General features: G+C 47.6%; 1 protein-coding gene across 2 annotated transcripts in view; it reads left to right on the top strand.

Moving 5' to 3' along the window:
- The first annotated feature begins 1,167 nt into the window (after positions 1-1,167).
- Kcng3 (potassium voltage-gated channel, subfamily G, member 3) overlaps positions 1,168-23,091 on the top strand; it is a 57,973-nt gene continuing 36,049 nt past the window's right edge. The window contains exon 1 of one of the 2 annotated variants that reach the window (XM_006524200.4): positions 1,168-2,167. In XM_006524200.4, the coding sequence (XP_006524263.1) occupies positions 1,545-2,167 (623 nt within the window). In that variant the 5' untranslated portion in view covers positions 1,168-1,544. Of the gene's footprint in view, positions 2,201-23,091 lie in introns of both variants that reach the window. The other variant, NM_153512.1, reaches the window with a different exon arrangement.

Below are 23,091 nucleotides of genomic sequence, written 5' to 3'. Positions count from 1 at the left end.
GATTTTCATTCTCTAAGAACCACCCAGGGTGACTTTGTCAGAAAGAGAACTCAAATTTGCAGGCGGCTGTTTTCACTAACATCTATCCGAGAAGCAGAGCAAATGACTCCTTATGGTGACCTCTAGCGGGCACGGGGCAGTCCTACAAAATTAGGAAAGTGGAGGGGGAAAGCAAAACCCTTCCCCAGGTACTCCATGGTCACAGGAGCCCATCTCACCCCTCCACCCTCCCTATTCATTTTTATTTCCAGGGTTTGTTTTGCATCTAACGCCGTCTCCCTTATATATAACTCACCTGTTTCTTGCCTTTGACGGGCTGGGTTGCCGGTGTCGGATGTGTAAACTGCTGTTTAAAATAATGCCTGCCAAGTCGAACCCCACTCCACCAAGCCTTAACCCTGCCTCTGCATTTGAAGGCCGGTGCCGCAGTCGCACGGGGGTGCTACGGGGAGGGAAGGAGTGGACATCGAGATAGCATGAAAAGGAGAATGCAAGATCGAGGCAATAAGACATTCTGGTCTTGCCAGTGAAAGAAAATTCTCTCCAGACTGCTACCCGACTCCACCGGAGGCATCGTGAGAGCGGTGTAGGCGCCTTCTTAGGACCCCAAGGCTGGGAAAGATGGGGGACTAGGGCGAGTCCGTTGGCCCATGGCATCCCTCAGGGAGCAGGGGGTGGGGAGAGCTTGGTGCGCGGCCGCCTTCGGAGCGCACGGCACGTGGGGTGCCCCACGCGCGGAGAGGAAGCGCAAAGTCTGCAGGCAAAGCCGCGACTGGGTTGCCTGCTTTGAGAAATCCTTTGGGGCGGCCTTAGAAGCCGACCAGGGTTTCCAACAGTCTCTGGCAAAGGCTCATCCAGACGCCGTCTGCTCCCTACTTCAAACCTCGCACCTTGGTCCTCACCTCAGCACCCCTCCTTCCCTCCTGTCTCCTCCCTTCGGGGGACTCTTTAAAGGAGCCTGGGGGAGGTGTGTCCATCATCCGGATGGCCCCGGGGCTCCCCGCAGCTCGCATCACGCCCTGCGCACCCCTCCCGGCCACTGCGGGCGGGGGCGCACGGCGTCACGAGGCGGGGAGCCCGAGGTCCGGGGCGGGGCGCCGGGGAATCCCAGCCGGAGCGAGCCGGGAGGTGCGGGCGCGGGCGGGCAAGGAGGTGCGCGCGGAGGGAGCGGAGCGCGCGGAGCCGGCGGGCGAGGAGGAGGACGGCGAGGGAGGCCCCGCCCCCGCCTCCCGGAGCCCGCTCCTCGCCGCCGGAGCCGGCTCACTTTGCCTTTCGCCTCTGGACGGCGGCGGGGCTGCGTGCGCCGGGGACCGGGCAGACCTGCCCACGGTGCCTCGGCTAACGTTCGCCCTCTGGGAGACCGGCGCCACCTGGAGCTGCGGCCAGCCACCCGGATTCGGGAGGGCGAACCCGGGAGCGAGGGGCGGCGGCACTGACACCGCGGGGGACGCGGGCGGTGCGGGGCGCGAGCCCCGGGGGAGCTCGGGCCCCGACGGCGCGGCCTCCCCGTGCGCGCGGCGGGCAGGCCCCCGGGGCGGCCAGCCATGACCTTCGGGCGCGGCGGGGCGGCCTCGGTGGTGCTGAACGTGGGCGGCGCCCGGTACTCGCTGTCCCGGGAGCTGCTCAAGGACTTCCCGCTGCGCCGCGTGAGCCGGCTGCACGGCTGCCGCTCGGAGCGCGACGTGCTCGAAGTGTGCGACGACTACGACCGGGAGCGCAACGAGTACTTCTTCGACCGACACTCGGAGGCCTTCGGCTTCATCCTGCTGTACGTGCGCGGCCACGGGAAGCTGCGCTTCGCGCCGCGGATGTGCGAGCTCTCCTTCTACAACGAGATGATCTACTGGGGCCTGGAGGGTGCGCACCTGGAGTACTGCTGCCAGCGCCGCCTAGACGACCGCATGTCCGACACCCACACCTTTCACGCGGCAGACGAGCTGGGCCGCGAGCAGCCTCGTCCCGCCGGACCCGAGGCGGCCCCCTCCCGGCGCTGGCTGGAGCGCATGCGGCGGACCTTCGAGGAGCCCACGTCGTCGCTGGCCGCGCAGATCCTGGCCAGCGTGTCCGTGGTGTTCGTGATCGTGTCCATGGTGGTGCTGTGCGCCAGCACGCTGCCCGACTGGCGTGCGGCGGTTGCTGACAACCGCAGTCTGGATGACCGGAGCAGGTACTCCGCCAGCCCTGGGAGGGAACCCTCCGGGTAGGACGCACTGCTTTTTTTGCCCGTCCAGTCCGTCCAGTCCCGTCTATCCGTGCCGTCCGTCCGTCCGGTCTCCGTCCTGTCTGCCTGGCAGCTCAGCTAGGCTTTTTTCCTGCCCCAGGAGGTCCCTGGCGCTCCAGCCGAGGGGTGTGAGGAATCTATGGGTCCCCAACCCCGCCCCCTTTTCACAGGCGCAGCCTGTGGTTGTGCTTGGGTCTCACCTTTTAGAGTAAAACCTCCAGGCTTTGTGTTTTAGTTCTGACCAAATAGCAACCTGCTAATTAGATTTTCCAAACTTTTATTGCTAACACGCAATAATTTGCACGATGATTCAGTTTGAGCTAAGAGCTCTTTGAAATATGTGCCAGTACTGGTGGTGTTTGAAAAGATGAAGTCTCATTTCGGTGAAATGTGGTCTGCTTCAGTGCCCACACATTCTGCACACCCTGCTCCCGGCGTAATGTGTGCTGGGATGGAATCCGTATTATAAAGGAGGCTAATTTAGTGATAGACTCTGAATAATGGGTGCCTGTGCCCTTTTTCCTCTCTCCTTTCCGAGCAAGTGTGGACCTAGCAAATTCCTCTCCTCTGTGTGGCATTAAGGATTTGGAGTTTCATTCAGAGGGTCTTCAGTGTGGAGAAGAAAACAAAAACAGCTATTACCTTGGGAGAGAAGAAAAAGCGAAACTTCCCCAAACCCAGAAACAGGATTCGGTCATTGAAGTGTCTTCCCGCCTCCCCCCACTTTACTAGGATGAAAAGAAAACACTTTAATCTTTCCTGAGCTCATGCTTATCTCTTAATGGTGATAGCACTCTCCTGTTTTTAGAACAAGTGAGTTTATTTTGCATATTTGGTGGGAGGAATAAGCAGACTAAAGTTGGACTTTCCGAGCAGACAGCCATTTTGGGCATAAAACCCAAACTGTATATTCTCTTTCACCCTTTGTTTGATAACTCTTCTAGGAGCCTTCACCCATTCATTTTCTGCCCTAATTTTTTTCCCCCTTCACTTTCAAGTCAAGACCGTGTCCTGTAATCCTTTCCCGATGGGCCTGTGTGTGCTAGGGACTGTGGTAAGTGCAGACCCAGCAGCAGTGCATCCCTTCCTCTCTGTATGAATCCTAACAGTAACTACCGTGGACTGGAAGCACAGAGCCCATTGCCAGCATCCCATCTTGGCATGAAATCCAAGACCTGTGCTTTGAAAAGAAGAAACTTAGGAACGTCCTGTTTTGTGTGTTGGGTCGGGTCTCCACTTCACAGAGAGGGATCGATTCCTTGGTACTTCCTTGATACGATGAATTAACTTTCCTTTATAAATAAAGTGGCCTTGATAATATTTTTTTTTTGAAAGCATCATAGAAAAATGAGCCTCGAGTGACCGGCTTTGAAAGGACTCGTCAGTAACTGTAGACTTTGAAGGTTAGTGATGGACGGAGCTCATTAGCCAAGGCTACAGCAGCCCTGACTGATAGGTTTAGACTGTGAGGGAGTTGATTAAGGGGAGCCAAGAGAGTGACAGCCTTTCTGAAGGAGGGAGGGGGATTGGGGAGAAAGAGGGTTAGAGTAGAGCATTAGGGTGAACGCTAATTTAGATAGAAAGAGAAACTGAAGAAGCCCAGAAGGGAGGAGACAGATAAAACAGAGGCTGCAGAGGAAGTGAAGAAGATAGAGTAAGGCTCCGTTTGTGTATATGTATCCTAAGTATGTATATAATTATTCAAGTCAACCTGTTTCCTAGATACCCGGATATTTCAGGCATATGCATGTTTTTCTTGGCTTAATGGCCCGGTTTTAAGCTTCTTTCTATGAGTAGGTATAAGAAAGCCCGTATCTGTAATCCCAGATAAACCATGGCATGGCGGAATATTAAGGATGTCACACGTTGCACAAGAAGCCCCTCGCTGGCCTCCTGTAACAGAGACATGGCAGCTGGCGTTTCATAGTCGCTCAGTTCCTGCCAGCCTGTGGCCACTGACACGAGTCTACATCCTTTTGAGATTTGAGTAAGAATTCCCTCCACCCCCTTGTAGACCTGAGGTTGATGGGAACCCTAGCCCGCCAGGCAAGTAAGTGACTTGCTATTTACTTCCCAGCCTCAGCTCACAATCTTGATCCATCTCATCACAGTTTCTAAAGTGTCTTTCCTGAGCGTCCATTGTTCCAAACACTGTAACTTTTTCTCATAAAGAAAAGTTAAGCTCATAAGCTCTCAGCTTTCTTACTCTCTAGCCCTCTTTCTTTCCCTTCCCCCCATCTCTCTACGTGACCATGGCCTCTCTCTTTCTACCTTCCCTCTTGTTCTCTGCCTTTCTACAATAAAGCTCTAAAACCAAAAAAAAAAAAAGAAAGAAAGAAAGAAAAGAAAAGTTGATGTAGGACTCAGAGGCACAGTTGGTCTTCAGGAGTTGAATTATTCCAAGAAAGCCTTCAAGGGTCATGGAGGATGGAAGCCGGCATCCTTAGAAGTCTGTGCACTGTCCAAACACTGGCAGGGGGTGTCACTTACATAAACGGGTTTATGCAACCTGCACAATCCTGTGTCTTGCTGAAGAGCAAAATAGGAGAGTCTTCCACTAAAAGGAACAGCGTGGGCACAGGCATGAAACTTGTATGTTGTGTTTAGGGAGTGAGAACGGTGGTAGCGTGAGCTGGAAAGCATAGTCTAAGGATGTGAATACTCTGTTTTGCAGCCGAGGCTACCTACTGGCCGCTTTGTATCATTTGTACTGAGAAGCTTAGCTATAGGAAGTCGAGTGTGTTAAGTGTGTGTCCCGAGATGGCAGAGGGAGGAGATGGGGCACAGGAAAGATGAATGGGCATGGAGGCTCACACCTGTCATTCTGCTAACTCAGGCTCAATGCCCGAGGGTCAAAAGATGGAGCCTGTTACATAGTGAGTCCCAAGCTATGTCATAGTGAGACCCTGTAACCCCCCCCACAAAGAAAAAAAATCGGGCTGGGAATGTTAGCTCAGTAATAAAAGCACTCGGGCAAAAGCCCTTAGGTTGGATTCCCCAGCCTTGCAAAAGCAAGAGCTGAAAGGCTTTGGGCAGGATCTGAGTTGTCTTGCTCCGTGCTTGTGAAAATAGATACTAAGTAACAACTGTGGTCTATACTAGGGAGAATTGAAATTCCTCCAGAGCATCTTAAAGATACCCCCCCTCCCCCTCGTGACTAGCCCGGTGGACTTGGAGGAGCTGGGAGCACTCAGAACCACTTGCGGGCTCTCCACGCCCTGCTCTCTTGTTCCTTTGTCACCTCTGTGCCCCTCACTGTGCGTCCCTAACCTAATGAAATGGATCATTCACGCACAGCTCAGGTCCTGTCCTCAGTCTTTGTGGGCTGCCCTAGTAAATGAGATGTTTCCTCCCGAACTTGAGGGATTGCTGCTTTGTACTATTTATATGTCATTTCATGTCCTCGAGGGCATTTTCTCAAAACACTGTGACATGGAGGAAAAGCCCTTGAAGACAGGTGAACTCCCGACACCACCATCTTGTTTTTGAGTCTTTGTTTTTTTGCTTTTTTTCCTTTCTCAAGACAGATTTCTTTGTGTAGGCCACTACCCTAGTGTCCTAATTCCTTTTTCATAGGCTCTTTTCTCCAGCAGCTTCTATGAGTATCCTAGGCTGTGGAGCCAGTCCTATAGTACCTGGCTTTGGGAACCTTCCGTATATTATGTAGGGTACACTGAGCTAGGAAGGTGATGTCCTGGGGTCTTGAGGCACTGGGGTGCCTCTAGCTTGACTACTTTAGCCCACTTTTGAGTACTGAATAGAACTCTCTTCTATGGGGTCTGCATCCTGTTCAATGATACTGTGAGGAGGACCCCACAGGGTTGACGAGAGAGGGATCAGAGAACATTTCTCATGCTGTATGACTGAAGCCATCTTGTCAAGAGGACTGTGATGTCAGGCTGGTAAGGGTCTGTAGAGAACGAATTCACAGGCTCCTAGACTAACCAATGTATTGACTAATTAATCTTTGGGTAAACATGTGGATAGATGAGCAAAGGCAGATTCCTTCCACTGGGGTAGTGCCCTTGAATGGGATATTGGGACCCTGGCCTCAGCCTACTCCCTCTGCTTCCTGGGCATGAAGCAAGCACTGACCCATGCCTGTGTTGCAGCCATGATGGTCTGCACTGCTCCAGGCCCAAAGCAACAGGCTCCAAGGGCTTCATTGCAACCTAGAGGGCAGTTTTGCCTTCTGCCTAGAGTCTCCTGACACCACCAAGGAGATTCGTGTTCTTTTTGAAACTTTAGCTTGCCTTGTAAGATTACTAAGTCTGGTGTGGGGGCATATGGACAGCTAAAGCAGGAAGCCTGCAAATTTGAGACCACTCTAAAGAGGGCTGCTGGGCAGTGGTGGTACACGCCTTTAATCCCAGTACTTGGGAGGCAGAAGCTGGCGAATTTCTGAGTTCCAGGCCAGTCTGGTCTACAGAGGAAGTTCCAGGACAGCCAGGGCTATACAGAGAAACCCTGTCTTGAAAAAAACAAAAGAAAAGGGGGGGTGGTGGTGACTGGAGAGACAGCTAGCTCAGTGGTTAAGCACACTTGATACTTTTGAAGAGGACCCGGAGTCCCCGGAGTCTGTTCCCAGCACCCACATGGAGGCTCACAAACATCTACAACTCCAGTTCCAGGGGATATGTCGCCCCCCTTTGGCTTCCGGTGTACTGCATGTATGTGGAACACCAGCAATACACAGAGGCAAAACACTCATACAAACAAAATAAAAGTAAATCCGTTTTAAGAAATGGAGAAACATTACTAAACATTGCTATTTATTTTAGAAAAATGTACCCTTTGATAACTGCTTGTGACATGGGCCGGCTTCTGTCAGGCAGGGTGGGTACAATAGCTGTGTCTTGGCCGTTTACCTGGGGGCTTGCATACTCTCCGTTGGTCTCAGAAGTGTTCTGGGTTTTTAATCAGACGTGCAAAGCCTTATGATAATTTTGATCTGTTCTTTAGCAGTTCTTTGTCACGAGTGGGGATTTGGATCTTTAATCTGTATTACTTTGTTGTGGTGATAAGAATTTGAGGAGAATGTAAAATGTTTAACTTTCTTGTGTTATTTTAGGCAGCCGTTAAGGAAATTTAAATAATCAAAACGTAGCAGCAAGGTGATGGAAATTTAAAAATCAATTGTGTTATTTCCATTGCCTTTGTGTTCAATATTACATAAACCCAATAGGCTTTGGAGTGAGTTAAAAATAAGAGCAGCATTTGAAATTATGGGCTAAAGGTCTTCGGGCTTTCACTTGGCAGATAAGGTGGTTATTTGTAGAAGTTGGTAATTAATAGATCTCTGATAAGATTGGACGGAACCTGGGACCTCAGTTACTCCCTGTTCTTTCATACTGGACTTTTAAGTGTAGGTGGGATGTTTTTTATGTCTGTTGCCAGTTTTACAGCTCTGTGGAAGACTTATTTTGTCAATTCCCCCCTTTTTTTTTTCTAGTAAAGTGCTTTTTTTTCTCATTTTGGTAAAGAAGTCATTTTAAATGCACCTTTTATTTGTCTATTTTTAATGAAAGGTTCACTCATCCGGGGATGTAGAATGTCAAGCTGTAGTGTGGCCCACTCTCCTCGGGCCCCGTGCAGGTTCCCGGCTCTCTTCCTGGCCTCCGGCTTGCTGTGTAGGTGAGGATGGCCGTGAACTCCCGACCCTCCATCTCTTCAGCCCCTAAGAATTTGCTTCCTTCACGTAACGAGGCATCTTGAAACTCCAGTTCATTTTTCTCTTCCTCCTCTTTCTTAACAGGATCTGGCTGTAGAGCCCAAGTTGGCCCTGAAATTCTAATCTTCTCTTCTCTACCTCCCTAGTAGTGGGATTATAGGTATTTGACATAATGCCTGGTACCGTTGTTCTTCTTAATGTCTGCACAGTATCCCAGTGTGTAATTAAGCCAGAATTCACTTAGAGAGTGTGCAGACTGTTTCATCAAGATGGTTTCCATCGTACAGTGTGGAAAATGGACTCTAATTCTCCTCTCACCAACCAGTGCCTGGGGTTCTCTCTGCTACATACTTCTCATAAAACCCTAGCATGGGAGGCAGATCTCATAGAAGAGAATTGTATTCACTGCTCAATAGGAGTGGTTATGCCAGAGGGACCCTGATACCTGTGGGCCTGAGAACAGCTTCACTAATCGGAAGTAGTAGCTGTAATATCGTGTGTGTGTGCGCGCGTGCGTGTGCGCGCGCACGCGCATGTGCTCACGTGTATAAGTTTGTAGCCCAAACCCTTAAGTAGATTTTAAAATTTCTTGGCTTTATTTTTTTTGTGTTGTTACACTATGTCTTATTAGCTACCTGTTCTCTCTCTCTCTCTCTCTCTCTCTCTCTCTCTCACACACACACACACACACACACACACACACACACATTCGTGTATACAAATGAATGACCGAATGGTTGTTTTGTACTGTGGAGATTGAACCCATGTAGAAGCAAGTGACGATCCATACTATTTAATCATACGGTTTGGCTAGGCATTTACAGACGTATAAAGTGTGCCAGAATTGTCTGTGCGCCTTAACCACACACCAGCTCACTGGTTGGATTTTTAAATAGCAAAAGAAAAAGAACTAGGTCTGATAGTATATAAACTTGTAAGTTTCAGGCAAGCCCTCAAATGAAAAACCCCCAAACAATTTTGAAAAAATGAACCAAAGCAAAACCGATGTACTTGTGACTGAACGTTGTATGGCATTCAGCTTTCGGTATCTGTGTTAGCTCTTTGACACAGTGTCTGACAGAATTGAGCAGCTGTAATGTGGCCTTTGGCAGAGCATGGTGGTGCATGCCTAAGTGCCAGCGCTGGGGAGACAGAGGCAAGAGGATCAGGTGTTCAAGTCTGAGGCCAACCTGGGCTACATGAGACTGTCTTAAAAAGCAACCCCCAGGCTAGGCGTGGTGGTGCACGCCTTTAATACCAGCATTTGGGAGGCAGAGGCAGGTAGATTTCTGAGTTCGAGGACAGCCTGGTCTACAGAGTGAGTTCCAGGACAGCTAGGGCTACACAGAGAAACTCTGTCTCGAAAAAGCCAAAAAAAAAAAAAAAAGTAACCCCCCAAAAGAGACAGTTTGTACCTCAAAGCCTGGCTGGGTAGAGAGGGCCTTGCCAGCCCCTGACCTAGTGTAATACCTCCCTCAGATCTGGGCTCACACATTTAGGTGGTTCAGGAGACCCGGTCCTTGCCCATGCCATAGTTTTTAAACATTCTATTCTGACACAGAGTTTTACTAGGTTGCTTCAGCTGGTCTTGAACTCAACTCTGTAGCCTACTCAGAACTTGAAGTTGTGATCATGGGATAATAGGCTTGTACCGCCAGCTTTATTCCTCTGATCCTGTGGAGAGGCCTCAGGCACAGGGGTTCTGGAGGCCTCTCGAGTTTCCCTCTTTGTAGAAATTAGCATAGCAATTGCACTACCTTTTGGCTGTCTGAGAAGATTAATGAGTGAGTTATTTCTATCGAGTCTGACGTTAGATGCTGTCCTGACCCACAAATTGTTCTGCTTTCCTGCTAGCTGAGCTTACTATCCAGTCATAGTTGGGGACTATGACTGAGAACTTTTTTACTACTATCTGTGCTTGGGAGGGGAAATCAAGTTTTCATAAGCTAACAACTATCTCATTAATTTAAGATTTACCTAGTTCACATTTATTTATTCTTTTTTCTTTCATTCTTTTTTTTATGTTATTTAATTTTATTTATATGAGCACTGTAGCTGTCTTCAGACACACCAGAAGAGGTTATCAGATCCCATTACAGATGGCTGTGAGCCACCATGTGGTTGCTAGGAATTGCACTCAGGACCTCTGGAAGAGCAGTCAGTGCTCTTAACCGCTGAGCCATCTCTTCAGCCCTCTTTTTTTTTTTTTTTTTTTTTTTTTCTTTCAAGGCAGCTCTTACTATATAACCTAGGCTGGCCTCAAACTCAGAGATCCACCTGCCTTAGCCTCCAGCATGCCGGGATTAAAGATGTGTGCCATCACACCTGATCTAACTCACATTTAATATTTATTTATTTAATGACAGGTTGGGGATTTCCCAGGACTGTGTGCATGCAGAGGAAGAGTCCCACCACTGAGTGGGTATCGGTTTATTTTATTTTATTTTATTTTATACTTTCAGAGACAGGGTCTCACTACATGGCCCTGGCTGACCAGGAACTCCCTATGTTCAGGCTAGACTTGAACTCACAGAGATTTCCTTGTGTCTGCCTCTCGAGTGCTGGGATTAAAAGTGTGTGCTGTGAGCCGGGAGTGGTGGTGCACACCTTTAATCCCAGCACTTGGGAGGCAGAGGCAGGCGGATTTCTGAGTTCGAGGCCAGCCTGGTCTAAAAAGTGAGTTCCAGGAAAGCCAGGGCTATACAGAGAAACACTGTCTCGAAAAACAAAACAAAACAAAAAAAAAAAGTGTGTGCTGCTAGGCTCGGTTTCATGTCAGTGTTTTGGTGTTTATTTTTAGACAAGGTCTTTCTTAGTTGCCTAGGTTGGCTTGGAAGTTTCTTTGTAGCCCAAGTAGGCCACAAGCTTATGGTCCACCTGCTTTAGGCTTTTGCATAGACCATCATGGTCAGCTCATTTATTACTACCTCCCCTTCTCTCACACATACACACATTCCCTCTCAATTTTGTTTTTGTTTTTGTTTTTTGTTTTTGTTTTTTTTCAAGACAGGGTTTCTCTGTATAGCCCTGGCTGTCCTGGAACTCACTTTGTAGACCAGGCTGGCCTTGAACTCAGAAATCCACCTGCCTCTGCCTCCCGAGTGCTGAGATTAAAGGTGTGCGCCACCACGCCCAGCCCCTCTCAATTTTTAAAACATAGACATTAGAATTTAGAATTTCATCCATGTATATAAACTGTTTTGATCGTATCCACTCACACCCTCATTTATAACATTCCTCTGTCTAGATGTGCACGCCTGGATTCCACCTCAGAGACCTCGGAGGTTCCCTGCGTGTGAGTTGATTGTGGGATCTCAGGGTGTAGTAGGTGCAGTTAGAAATGGACTCTGTTGCTGTTAGAGGCTGCACCCGTAGTTCAGCGGTCATGTACTCTATACTGGTAAATCCCTGTGCTGGGTCAGGAGGGCATGGATGACCCAACCTGGATCCACAATCTAGGTCCTGTTAAATCAGAACCAGGCACCTTAGCAACATATTAGAAGTTTATGATTTTGGGGGCCATTAACATGGCTTAGAGCGGTGGTTCTCGGCCTTCCTAATGCTGCGACCTTTGTTTTGTTTTGTTTTGTTTGTTTGTTTGTTTCAAGACAGGGTTTCTCTGTGTAGCCCTGGCTGTCCTGGACTCACTCTGTAGACCAGGCTGGCCTCGAACTCAGAAATCCGTCTGCCTCTGCCTCCCAAGTGCTGGGATTAAAGGCATGCGCCACCACGCCCGGCTATGCTGCAACTTTTTAATACAGGTCCTCATGTTGTAGTGACTCCCAACCGTAAAATTAGTTTCATTGTTAGTTTGTAACTGTAATTATGCTGCTGTTATGAATCATAATGTAAATGTTTTGTATGTAGACCCCTGTGAAAATGACCCAGAGGTTAGAAACCCCTACCTTAAAGGGGAAAGAGCATGTGCTGCTAAGAGCTGAATGTCTGCGATTGATCCCTGGAATCCACATGGTGGAAGGAGAGAGCTGACTCCTACATGCGTGCTGAGACAGGCACACACACACACACAGGTATATACACATACATTGAAATATACACACACAGAGACAAATAAATAGAAAGTGTTTATGATTTTTGTATGAATATTAAGCATGTTTAAGAAGCAGGAAATGGAACCTACTGTGGTGATTCAGTCCTATAATCTCAGCACTCAGGAAGCCAAGGCGGGGTGGCATCCCCCAGCATCCCCCAGTGCCAGGCACATGGACGCCATGAAAGCGGCATAAATATCCAGCTGTGTCAGGCATTGTGTCTCCACCGTGGACTCAGGTTTTTCAAAAAGATCATCTAAGGTGTCCTAGACAAAGCAAGCAAACCATTGATTTTCCTGATAATTTGCCCCTCAGTACCTATCTGTAATTTAAAAACAAATTGCAGTGTGAGAAAATGCCAAGCTTTGGCTTAGAATCATGGGCTCTCGCACTGCACGGTGACACCAAACCCTGGTGTGTGTTTTTAAACAATCTGTGTGAAGATGCAGGAGGTTGCAGAAAGCACTTCTGTGTGTGGTGTCATATTATGATTGTCTCAAAGAGAGCATTCTTCAGGTGGCTGAGCTGTGGGCTGGACCAGCAGCTCCCCAGACACTACTGATATTTTGTTAATCCACATTTGTTCAGAGTCGAAGAAGGCAAAGCAGATGTTTCTCTGAGATGAATTAGGCGAGTCTGTTTAAGGGAGAACAGGGGACTGTATTTGTGGCTATTGATCAGATCCATTCTTGAAGGTAAAACTTAGTCGTTCTACAAACTTCCTGGCCATGGCATGAGTTCGTGGTCCCGGCACCCAGGTGGGCAAGGGGCTGAGAAGTTGAGGTCAGCCTGGGCTGCCTGGTCAGTCCCAGGCCAGCCTCAGTAACAGCACTGAAGACTTCACACAGCCCTGTCGGTAGTTTGTAATCCGCACCACTCAGCTTGCTGGTATAGCCTAAGTGACCAGTCCAGGTGTCACAGAATTATGCTGCAAAAGAACCCAGTTCAGAGGTAGATGCTTGCCCAGATACTCTCTGGGAAAAGCTGTCACCGTTTGAGGTTTGGTATTGTCAAAGAAAAATGCCTGCAGCTATGTGAAAAGGTTAGTAAAATTTCCTTTTCCTTAATTTTTTTTTTATTAAAGATTTTTAGAAACTGGGACCAGAAAGATGGTTCTTTGGTTAATAGCGCCTCCTCCTCCTTCACCTCCTCCTCTTCCTCCTCCTCCTCTTCTTCTCCTTTTTTTTTTTTAAGATTTATTTACTTATTTTATGTATATGAGTACACTGTAGCTGTCTTCAGACACATCAGAAGAGGGCATCAGATCCCATTACAGATGGTTGTGAGCCACCATGTGGTTACTGGGAATTGAACTCAGGAACCTTTGGAAGAGCAGTCACTGCTCTTAACCACTGAGCCGTCTCTCCAGCTCTCATGCTCCTCTTTTATGTTCGATTCCTAGCACTCATATTAGTTGGCTCCCAACTACCTCTGACTCCAGTTCTGGGTACAGACAAGGGAGGGTGTCTCTAACCTCCATGGGCACATGTACTCAAATACACATATAGATAAACTAAAAAAACGTAAAACTCTGTATATATGTGTCTTTGTGGATATACGCACATGAGTGCAGGTGCTATGGGGGCCAGAAGAGGGCATCAGATGCCCTGGAACTGAAATTCCAGGTAATTGTGAGCTGACTTGCGTGGCTTCTAGAAACTAAACTTTGGTCCTCTGGAAAAGCAGTAAGCCTGCTGTCTGACGAGCCATCTCTCCTGCCCTATTGTTGTTTATGAGGCAGGATTTTATGGTGTACACAAAGCTGGCCTGTAACTCAGAGATCTTCCTGCCTCTGCCTCCTCAGCTCTGGGTTTATAGGGAAGGACCATGGGGCTGGTTGATGCAATGAAGGCAGCAAACTCGGAAACTCATGCATGCTAGGCAAGCACAGGACCAACTAAACTACGTCCTGAGACCTATGTACTACAAATAATTCAAAACTTCCTACCTCATATCTAATATAAGTATTGGTAGATAAAACCTTCATGAAACAAAAATGTCTTGAAACCAGCCAAGTAATACCTCAGTTTTAGCATGGACATCCAAGCCCATTCTCTAGAAGCAGTGGGAAATTCTTTTTTTTTTTCTTTTTGGTTTTTTGAGACAGGGTTTCTCTGTGTAGCCCTGGCTGTCCTGGAACTCACTTTGTAGATCAGGCTGGCCTTGAACTCAGAAATCCGCCTGCCTCTGCCTCCCGAGTGCTAGGATTAAAGGCGTGCGCCACCACGCCCGGCGCAGTGGGAAATTCTTGCTGTTGGTCTTTTCCAATTGCTTTCCCTCATAAGCACTCTGTTCACCCTTCCTAACATAAAAATATTTATTTGTGGGACCGGAGAGGCTTAGCAGTTAAGCTCCTTTGTTGTTCTTGCAGAGGACCCAGGTTCAATTCCTGGCACTCTATGGAGTCTCACAACATCTGTAACTCCAATTCCAGGAGCTCTGTCACTCTTTTCTGACCTCTGCAGGAACCAGGTGTGCACGTGATACACACGCACGTGTGCAGGAGGAACAACTCTTACACATAATGTGACATCCACGTAAAAGGAAAAACCAAGTTATTAGTGCTGGATATGGTGACTGTCACTCAGGAGGTAGAGGCAGGACGATCTCTGTGAGTTCCAGGCCAGCCAGGGCCATATGTAGTGAGTCCTTTTCTGTGTGTGTGTGTGTGTGTGTGTGTGTGTGTGTGTGTTTATGTGTGAGTATGTATGTGTTTGGAAGTTAGAGACCGGTAACTCTCTCCACATTGTTAGTTAATTAATTAATTTTGAGGCAGAGTGTCTCACTAATCCTGGAACTTACCAATTGGCTAGACTGGCTAGCCAGCAAACCCCAGGGCTTCTCTTGCCTCTGCCTCGCAGCATGTACAGCCACGGTGCCTGACATTTTCTGTGGGTGTGGGAGAGCCAAACTCAGCTCCTTGTTTTTTGTGTGTAGTAAGTACCTTCCTTACCCACGGAACCTTCTTCCCCAGGGTCTGGTACCTGAAACCTGGAATGTAGACCAGGCTGGGGTTGAAGTCATAGTGATCCTCCTGCCTCTGCTCCCCAGTGCTGAGCGTTGATTACAGACCTGTGGCGCTGTGTCCACTTGACACTGACCCCGCCAAGCAGAAGAACACAGCGCTTACTGCTACAGCCATGGTATGCTCTGGGCTAAGTAGTTTTGCATGCAGCGTTTCCTACAAAGGGAGAGAACGAATGACCCCGTGATCGGCAGCACATCCCCTCTGCAAGCCAGAACTGACAAGCCTTTGATTTCACTGCAGCTGAAGAATAAAATTGATTTGGCAGAAGATTGCATTAGAGCCCATTGTTTGCTTTCTTTTAAAAAAAATTCTCGTGGGGCCGAGGCAGAGGCTCGGTGAGAACATTTGCCTGGCCTATGGAAAGCCTGGCTTGACTCTCGGCCTTGAGAACATGTTCTAAAGTACAAATAATCATTGCTCTTGTAGGGCATGGTTGGCCTCGTGTGTGCTCACTTTATGGAATCTTTTTGTTTCGAGGCAGGGTCTTTCTAGACCGTAGAGCTCCTTGTGTAGACCAGGCTGCCTCCCTCTAGAGTGCTGGAGATGCAGGCTCTGGCACCACACTCTGGCTACGTCGTGGAGTCATCAGTCAGGCTCACTCACACGCCTGTCACCTCGTGTGCTTGGCTTGTCTTTGTGGTGAGAGCTCCGATGTTCACTTTCATCTGTCCACTGATAAGCAGGCATTTTAATTTTTTTTTTTGAGGTTATGTTTTCATATGTTTCACTGGCCTTAAACTTGATGATCAACCTGTGCTGTCTTTGAACTCCTGACCCTCCTGACTTCATCTCACCAGTGCCTGGTTTATTCAGCACTGGGGATGAAAGACCCTGCCTTGTGAATGCAAGCTGAGCTACAGCCCAGGCTCGGCCTGTAAGGGCATTTGCTGGGTAAGCATAAGGTACTGTGTTCAGATCTCTAGCACCCAGGTAAAACCAGGCGTGACCGTGAACACCAGGGTCTCCAGTGTGCTGTAGTTGGGGGGGACAGGAGACTCCCTGGCAGGATGACTATCCAGCCTAACTTAAAAAAACAAAACTAAAAAAGGAAGGCAAGTTTTAGGTCCAGTGAAGATCCCGTCTTAAAGGAATAAAGTAATAGATAGGCAGGACCTCCACGTCCTCCGGCCTCCATCTGTGTACAGAGACACACACACTTCTATCAGGATAAAACTGTTGGAGGGAGAGCTAATTTTTATTTTTCTTTTTATTTATTTATTTATTTTATTTTTATTTTATTTATTTATTTATTTTTTGGTTTTTTTCGAGACAGGGTTTCTCTGTATAGCCCTGGCTGTCCTGGAGCTCACTTTGTAGACCAGGCTGGCCTCGAACTCAGAAATCCACCTGCCTCTGCCTCCCAAGTACTGGGATTACGCCCGGCCTAATTTTTCTAAGTTCTCTCCAGGGTGACCAGCTTTGAGAGCTTCATGCCTTAGCTCCGTTGAGGCCAACAAGACTGTGAGATAGTTTAGCACAAGTATTCAGAGGTGAGGGCATCAAGTTATATGACGTTCACTGCGGGCATTAAGTAACTGTGGCTTTATAGTACACTGTGGCAAGGAACAAGGAAGCCCTTGATACCACTGAGAAGTCAGGAGACGTGGGGCTTTTGCCTTTCATGGAAATCCCATTCTTTGTTCCTTTTGTATGGTGTGTGGCCACAGAGGATCGCCAAGGGCCTGCTTGTATGTGACACGCTGGAGTTGAGCAGACAGCTCTATTTTTGTTATGTCATGTGAAGACCTTGGCTCCATGCACCTTGTAGGTGTGAAGCAGACCGAGTGAAGGACTTCCCTCACTCGCCCAGCAGTGGCATGCATTACCTTAGCTTCCCATTACCCCAAAATATGCTGAGGTAATGACTGTCTTCAGTTCAGGGGAGACCACAGGGAAGGTGGTGGCATTGGTGACGTGGTGGGGGAGTGTTGGGGACACCAGCCCCTGGCTCCAGAGTGTGCTAGCTGGAGTTCCCATTCTTACTGCACAGTACCCTCTGTCTTTGGTTGTAGAAATGACACATAGCGAATTTTGACTCATACATTAAAAGCCAAATTAAAGACCAAAATGAACCTAATTGGTAGTTATTGCATATATGTCACATAAGAACTAAGTTCAATGAAAAACATTTTCTTCAGGCCCTAGAAAGATAACAAATTAAATGTTATTAGTTAAAAGAACAATATACAGTGTTTTTTGTTTTTTAAATTGTTCCAGTTTCTCAACTAACCTGTATAACTTATTTAAATAGTTAGCAAGTCATCACAGTAAATCTCCTGAAGAATTTTTCTTAAATATGACAGATTTGAAGATAAAACAAAATTCAGGCCTTTTTTCTTTTAATGTAGAATTTCTTATGCCAGTCAAAATGTGTTTTCTTTGGATTACAGATACTAAAACTTAAGCAGAACAAATGGGCATGTGACATAAAAGAAATGTGTTTTACAGTCAGTGCAGGTCTGGGATCCCAGCACACTGGAGGTGGGAACCAGGAGGTCAGGAGGCCAAGGTCACCCTTGACTGTAGCACCATACCAGTTTTGGGGCCAGCTTATACTTCTCAGGATTCTTTCTCCAAAGGAGTGGAGTGTGGCGGGGGGGGGGGAGGGGGGGGGGCAGGGTGTTGGGGGATCAAGCCTTTAAAAAGTCGGAGGAGGAAATTGTGCATAAAAGTCTGGAGCGTGTAGAAACATACAGATGATAGAGCTGGTGCGGCGGTGGGAATGTGTCCTAGCACTTCAGAGGCGGAGGCAGGGAAATTGCCTCAAGTTCAAAGCTAGCCTGATCTACATAGTGAGTTTCAGGACAGCCAGGGATGCACAGCAAGATCGCCTGGCTCAGACAAAGGTAAAGATTATAGAACAGCGAGCATCCATGCACCCATTAAGTCACTCTAATGGCAGCCTCTTTGCTACTGGAAACCTTCCCTTACCCACAGCAATGGCTTCTGACAGTGATTCAGTGTTCTTATTTCTGTGTATTAAAAATACGTTTAAGGGCTGGGGAGGAGGAGGCTCGGTGGGCAAAGGCACTTGCTGCTAAGTTCCATCCCTGAATCCTGGAACCCAGATGGTGGAAGGAGAGAACTTACTCCCACAAGGGGTTTTTCTGAGCTCCTCCGGGTATCATGTGCTTGTTCCTGCTTACATACAGATGAGTAAATTGTGTGTGTGTGTGTGTATGTGTGTGATGATTGAGGCAAACCTGAGCTATATAGTGAGACTAAAATAATAATAATAGTAGCATGTGTCTTAGTCAGGGTTTCTATTCCTGTACAAACATCATGACCAAGAAGCAAATTGGAGAGGAAAGGGTTTATTCAGCTTACACTTCCATGTTGCTGTTCATCACCAAGGAAGTCAGGACTGGAACTCAAGCAGGTCAGAAAACAGGAGCTGATGCAGAGGCCATGGAGGGATGTTCTTTACTGGCTTGCCTCCCCTGGCTTGCTCAGCCTGCTCTCTTATAGAACCAAGACTACCAGCCCAGAGATGGTCCCACCCACAAGGGGCCCTTCCTCCTTGATCACTAATTGAGAAAATGCCTTACAGCTGGATCTTGTGGAGGCATTTCCACAACTGAAGCTCCTTTTTCTGTGATAACTCCAGCCTGTGCCAAGTTGACCCAAAACTAGCCAGTACAGCATGTATTCACATACATGTATTTCACATAACATATGTGTGTTTGTGCCTGTTAGCTTTTTGATTACTGTGATAACTATCGGAGGCAATCAGCTTATACAGAAACTTTGTAAGCTCTGAGAGGTTTTTAGTCTATGCCTGGTTGGCCCTGGCTCTTCCTCTGGGTCTGTGGTAAGATGGTAAGTCCCAGTAGAAGCATATGGTGGAGTGAAATTGCTCACCTCAAAGCTAGAAAACAAAAAAAGGAAGAGTCTAGAGTCCTGTTTTCCACTTCCAGGTTATGTCCTCAGTGACCTAAAGACCTCCCCACCTTGTCAGTTCCCACTCCCGCCCAGTGATGGTACCAAGTGGCCGCCCATACCTTTAACGTTGGCGTCTGGGGGAATCTCCCCTGCTCGGCTGTAGCGGTGTCTCTGCAGCAGTGGGAAAGGCATCAGAGCGAGCCTGCCTGCCGCTTGCTCTCCCGGTTGTGCAGCTGCTGATTTCCATAGCTTGCAACCCTTTTGCTTTAACTATAGGAGGCAGAGATGTATCTGTCCTTCTGTCCGTAAAAGCTTCCATTACTCAGGTGCTGCAGTGAACAGCTTTGTTCATGACTCCGTGTGCAGATAGGAAAATGGCTTTAATTTATCTCCCTAGGACTGATTTGTAGACGGGAAGGTATGCGCATTTCTCTCGGCAGCTGCTGGTGTTGGTGGGCTGATTTATGCCTTACAGTCTCCGTGCTCGGCGTCCTAGCTGGTTCCAGTTATCAGATTCATGTTGCTGATTTGGTGCACATGAAATACCTCTTAAAAATAAAATTTGTTGAGATATCATTTATGCAGTTGACAGTGTTTCTGAGTATTCAGTTTGTTGACATCAGACAAATGTCTGGCTGGAGGTTCTCTCCCTAGGACTCAAGGCTTGTATAGATGCCCCTGTCATCTGAGGGCAGATCTCCTCAGCTTTACACTGGCGATCCCAGCACTCAGAGGACGAGGCAGGGGGATCCATAGTTTAGTGAATAGAACTGCAGCCCGGGCTATGTGAAATCTTGCCTTAAAAAACCGAAACAGAGATTGTTTTCTGCTGGCCTGCAAATGCACCTTCCTTCCCTCAAGGTGTGCAGCCTCCTGCCTCCACCCTAAGTGCTGGGATTACAGACTGCATCTCACAAGCGGCACCCCCTTCATTTGTTGATTCCTATGACATATTTGATGTTTTATTCCTTTTTTGGGTTTTCTTTCTTCTTCCCACCTTCCCTGCGTGCTTTTGGTTTCTAAGTTCTGTACAATGTCCGAGAACAAAGACACACTTCAGAGACTTAGATTTTGAATGCGTTTCGTTGGTCATTTTCTACATTCTGGGACAACAGAGGTCCACAGAGGCATCAATTGGTAGAACACTTCGCTTGGGTTTGATCCTTGGTCCCGTGAAAACCAATTCCATATCTGACACTGAGACCATGGCCTTATACGGTGCTGACCCAAGAGAGAGAGCTGAGTGAGTGCCTGTAAGCGCCGTTTGTGATCATCATGTGTATATGTGCGCGCGCGTGTGCGCACATGCGCACGCGCGTATGCATGCATGTGTACATGCACATGCACCGTGTAAGCAGTGGCACTCTTTTTTTTTTTTCTTTTCTTTTTAAGATTTATTCATTTATTTAATGTATGTGAGTATACTGTAGCTGTCTTCAGACACACCAGAAGAGGGCATCAGATTTCGTTACGGATGGTTGTGAGCCACCATGTGGTTGCTGGGATTTGAACTCGGGACCTCCGGAAGAGCAGTCGGCACTCTTAATCACTGAGCCATCTCTCCAGCTCCCAGCAGTGGCACTCTTACAGAGTGGGGGGTTCTCTGTGCTTTTTATTTCTCTCTCCCTTTTTCATTTTTATATCTTTTTTTTTTTTTTTTTTTTTTTTTTTTTGGTTTTCGAGACAGTGTTTCTCTGTGTATAGCCCTGTAGCCCTGGCTGTCCTGGAACTCACTCTGTAGACCAGGCTGGCCTCGAACTCAGAAATCCACCTGCCTCTGCCTCCCAAGTGCTGGGATTAAAGACGTGTGCCACCACGCCCGGCAACTACCCTGCTTTTTTTTTTTTTTTTTTTTAAAGATTTATTTATTTATTATATGTAAATACACTGTCTTCAGACACACCAGAAGAGGGAGTCAGATCTTGTTACGGATGGTTGTGAGCCACCATGTGGTTGCTGGGATTTGAACTCTGGACCTTCGGAAGAGCAGTCGGGTGCTCTTACCCACTGAGCCATCTCACCAGCCCCCTACCCTGCTTTTTTAAAACACATTTATTTCTATTTTGTGTGTATGGTTATTTTGGCTACATGTATGTCTCTACACTATATGTGTGCAGTGCTTGAAGAGACCAGAAGAGGGCATCCATTCTCTTGGAACTGGAGGTTGTGAGCTACCATGTGGTTGCTGGGAATTGAACCTGGGTCCTCTGGAAGAGCAGTCAGTGCTCTTAACCCGGAGATATTTCTCTAGCCCCTATAAACTATTGCACAATGGTTAGAGGCTTACCTAGTCATTTTCATATGTGCATGCACACACATATGTGTGGGCCTGTTTACATGTGTGCAGGTTAAAGGTCCGCCTTGGACATCTTCCCTCAGGAGCTGTCCACCTTGCTTTGTTCTGGGGAAAGGCATTGAAACCATCCTGTTCTTCAGAGACAAGTCTGTCACAGGAACCTAGGGCTCGCCGACAGGGCTAGGATGGCTGACCCTTGAGCTCCAGGGGTCCTTTTAATCGGCCAGTGCTTGGCTTTGTCCTTAAAGCTGAGGCTCTCATTTCGGTTTTGCTGCTTATAGAACAAGTACCTTCCTCGCTGATCTCTAGCCTGACTGTTTACTTATTTCCGAAAATGCTTTTTGTTTGAGATAGTCTTGTCATGTAGCCCTGGATGACCTGTCTATGGCTGTGTAGCCCAGGCTAGCCTCAAGCCTAATACTTCTGCCTGCCTCGTGTACTTAGCTTCTTACTGTTTTCTTTTTACCTTTTAAAAGATTTATCTATATCTTTATTATATATGTATGAATGTTTTCCCTGCATGAATGTATGTGTGCGGTGTGCACGCCTGGTGCCCACAGAGTTTAGAAGAGGATGTCTGATCCCAGGAGCAGGAGTAATGGATGGTTGTGCAGCCACCACACGGTGCTGAGAATAGATCCGGGGTCTTATGCAAGAGTAACACACGCTCTAAACTGCTGAGCCATCTCTCCAGCCCCTTAATTGTTTTTAAATAACACCCAAATCCCCCAAACACATTTCATTTCATCCTAAGTATTCACTAGACTGATAAAACAGCTAGATTCACAAGTAATAAATTTTTTATAGCATTACTGCATTTAAATATGTTACTAAATCCCATTATAAGAAAATGTAGTGCTGGGTGTGATGGTACACACTTTTAATCCCAGCACTTGGGAGATGGGCATAGAGATCTCTGAATTTGAGGCTAGCCTGGTCTATAGGATAAGTTTCAGTACAGGAAACCCTTGCTTTTTTTCTTTTTTCTTTTTCTTTTTCTTTTCTTTTTTCTTTTTTTCCCGAGACGGGGTTTTTCTGTGTGGCCCTGGCTGTCCTGGAACTCACTCTGTAGACCAGGCTGGCCTCAAACTCAGAAATCCACCTGCCTCTGCCTCTCAAGTGCTGGGATTAAAGGTGTGCGCCACCACATCCAGCTTTTTTCTTTTTTATATATTTTTTCTTTTCTTTTTTTTTAAAGATTTATTTATTTTATGTGAGTATATTGTTGTTGTCCTCAGACACACCAGGAGAGGGTGTCCAATCCCATTTGTGAGCCACCATGTGATTGCTGGGAATTGAACTTAGGACCTCTGGAAGAGCAGCTTTCTCTCTCTCTCTCTCTCTCTCACACACACACCCCAAGAAAAGTGAATTTCTTAAAGGGGGGCAACGGGAATAAGTGGCTAAGGACCCGTGCTTTTCTTGACGAGAACCTGTTTGGTTTCCTAGCACACAACTTGAGCTCCATGGGGTCTGAAACACTTCTGGCTTCCTTAGGTACCTGCATTCAAAAACACATGCCCACAGTCAGGTGGACAGACAGACAGACAGACAGACATACAGACACACACACACAGACACACACACACAGACACACACACACACACAGTTGCTGTCTACAGTGGGAACAAGCTGACTGCAGACACAGGAAACTAGCTGGGGGTCAACAGTCAGGCTCTGCAGGAGTCATGCTTAGGACTGGACCGGAAAGCCTGATGTTAGTCACCAAGAAAGGTGGATATGTGCATGGAGAAGGAGACTTGAGACAGACATGCCCTGCCTCTTGTTTGGGACAAGCAGACAGCAGCCCAGGCGACTGTGACTATAATCATGATGTTAGCTTTTATCTGGTGACAGTTGGGTGTCAGCTCTACTCTGTACTCAAATGGATCTTGCTACTTGTGTGTGCTGTGCTTTTGGCTGGTGGTTTCTGAAGATCCA

This window comes from Mus musculus, chromosome 17, assembly GCF_000001635.26.
Source record: "Mus musculus strain C57BL/6J chromosome 17, GRCm38.p6 C57BL/6J".
NCBI lineage: Eukaryota > Metazoa > Chordata > Mammalia > Rodentia > Muridae > Mus > Mus musculus.
This window is presented reverse-complemented; position numbering and strand designations above follow the sequence as displayed.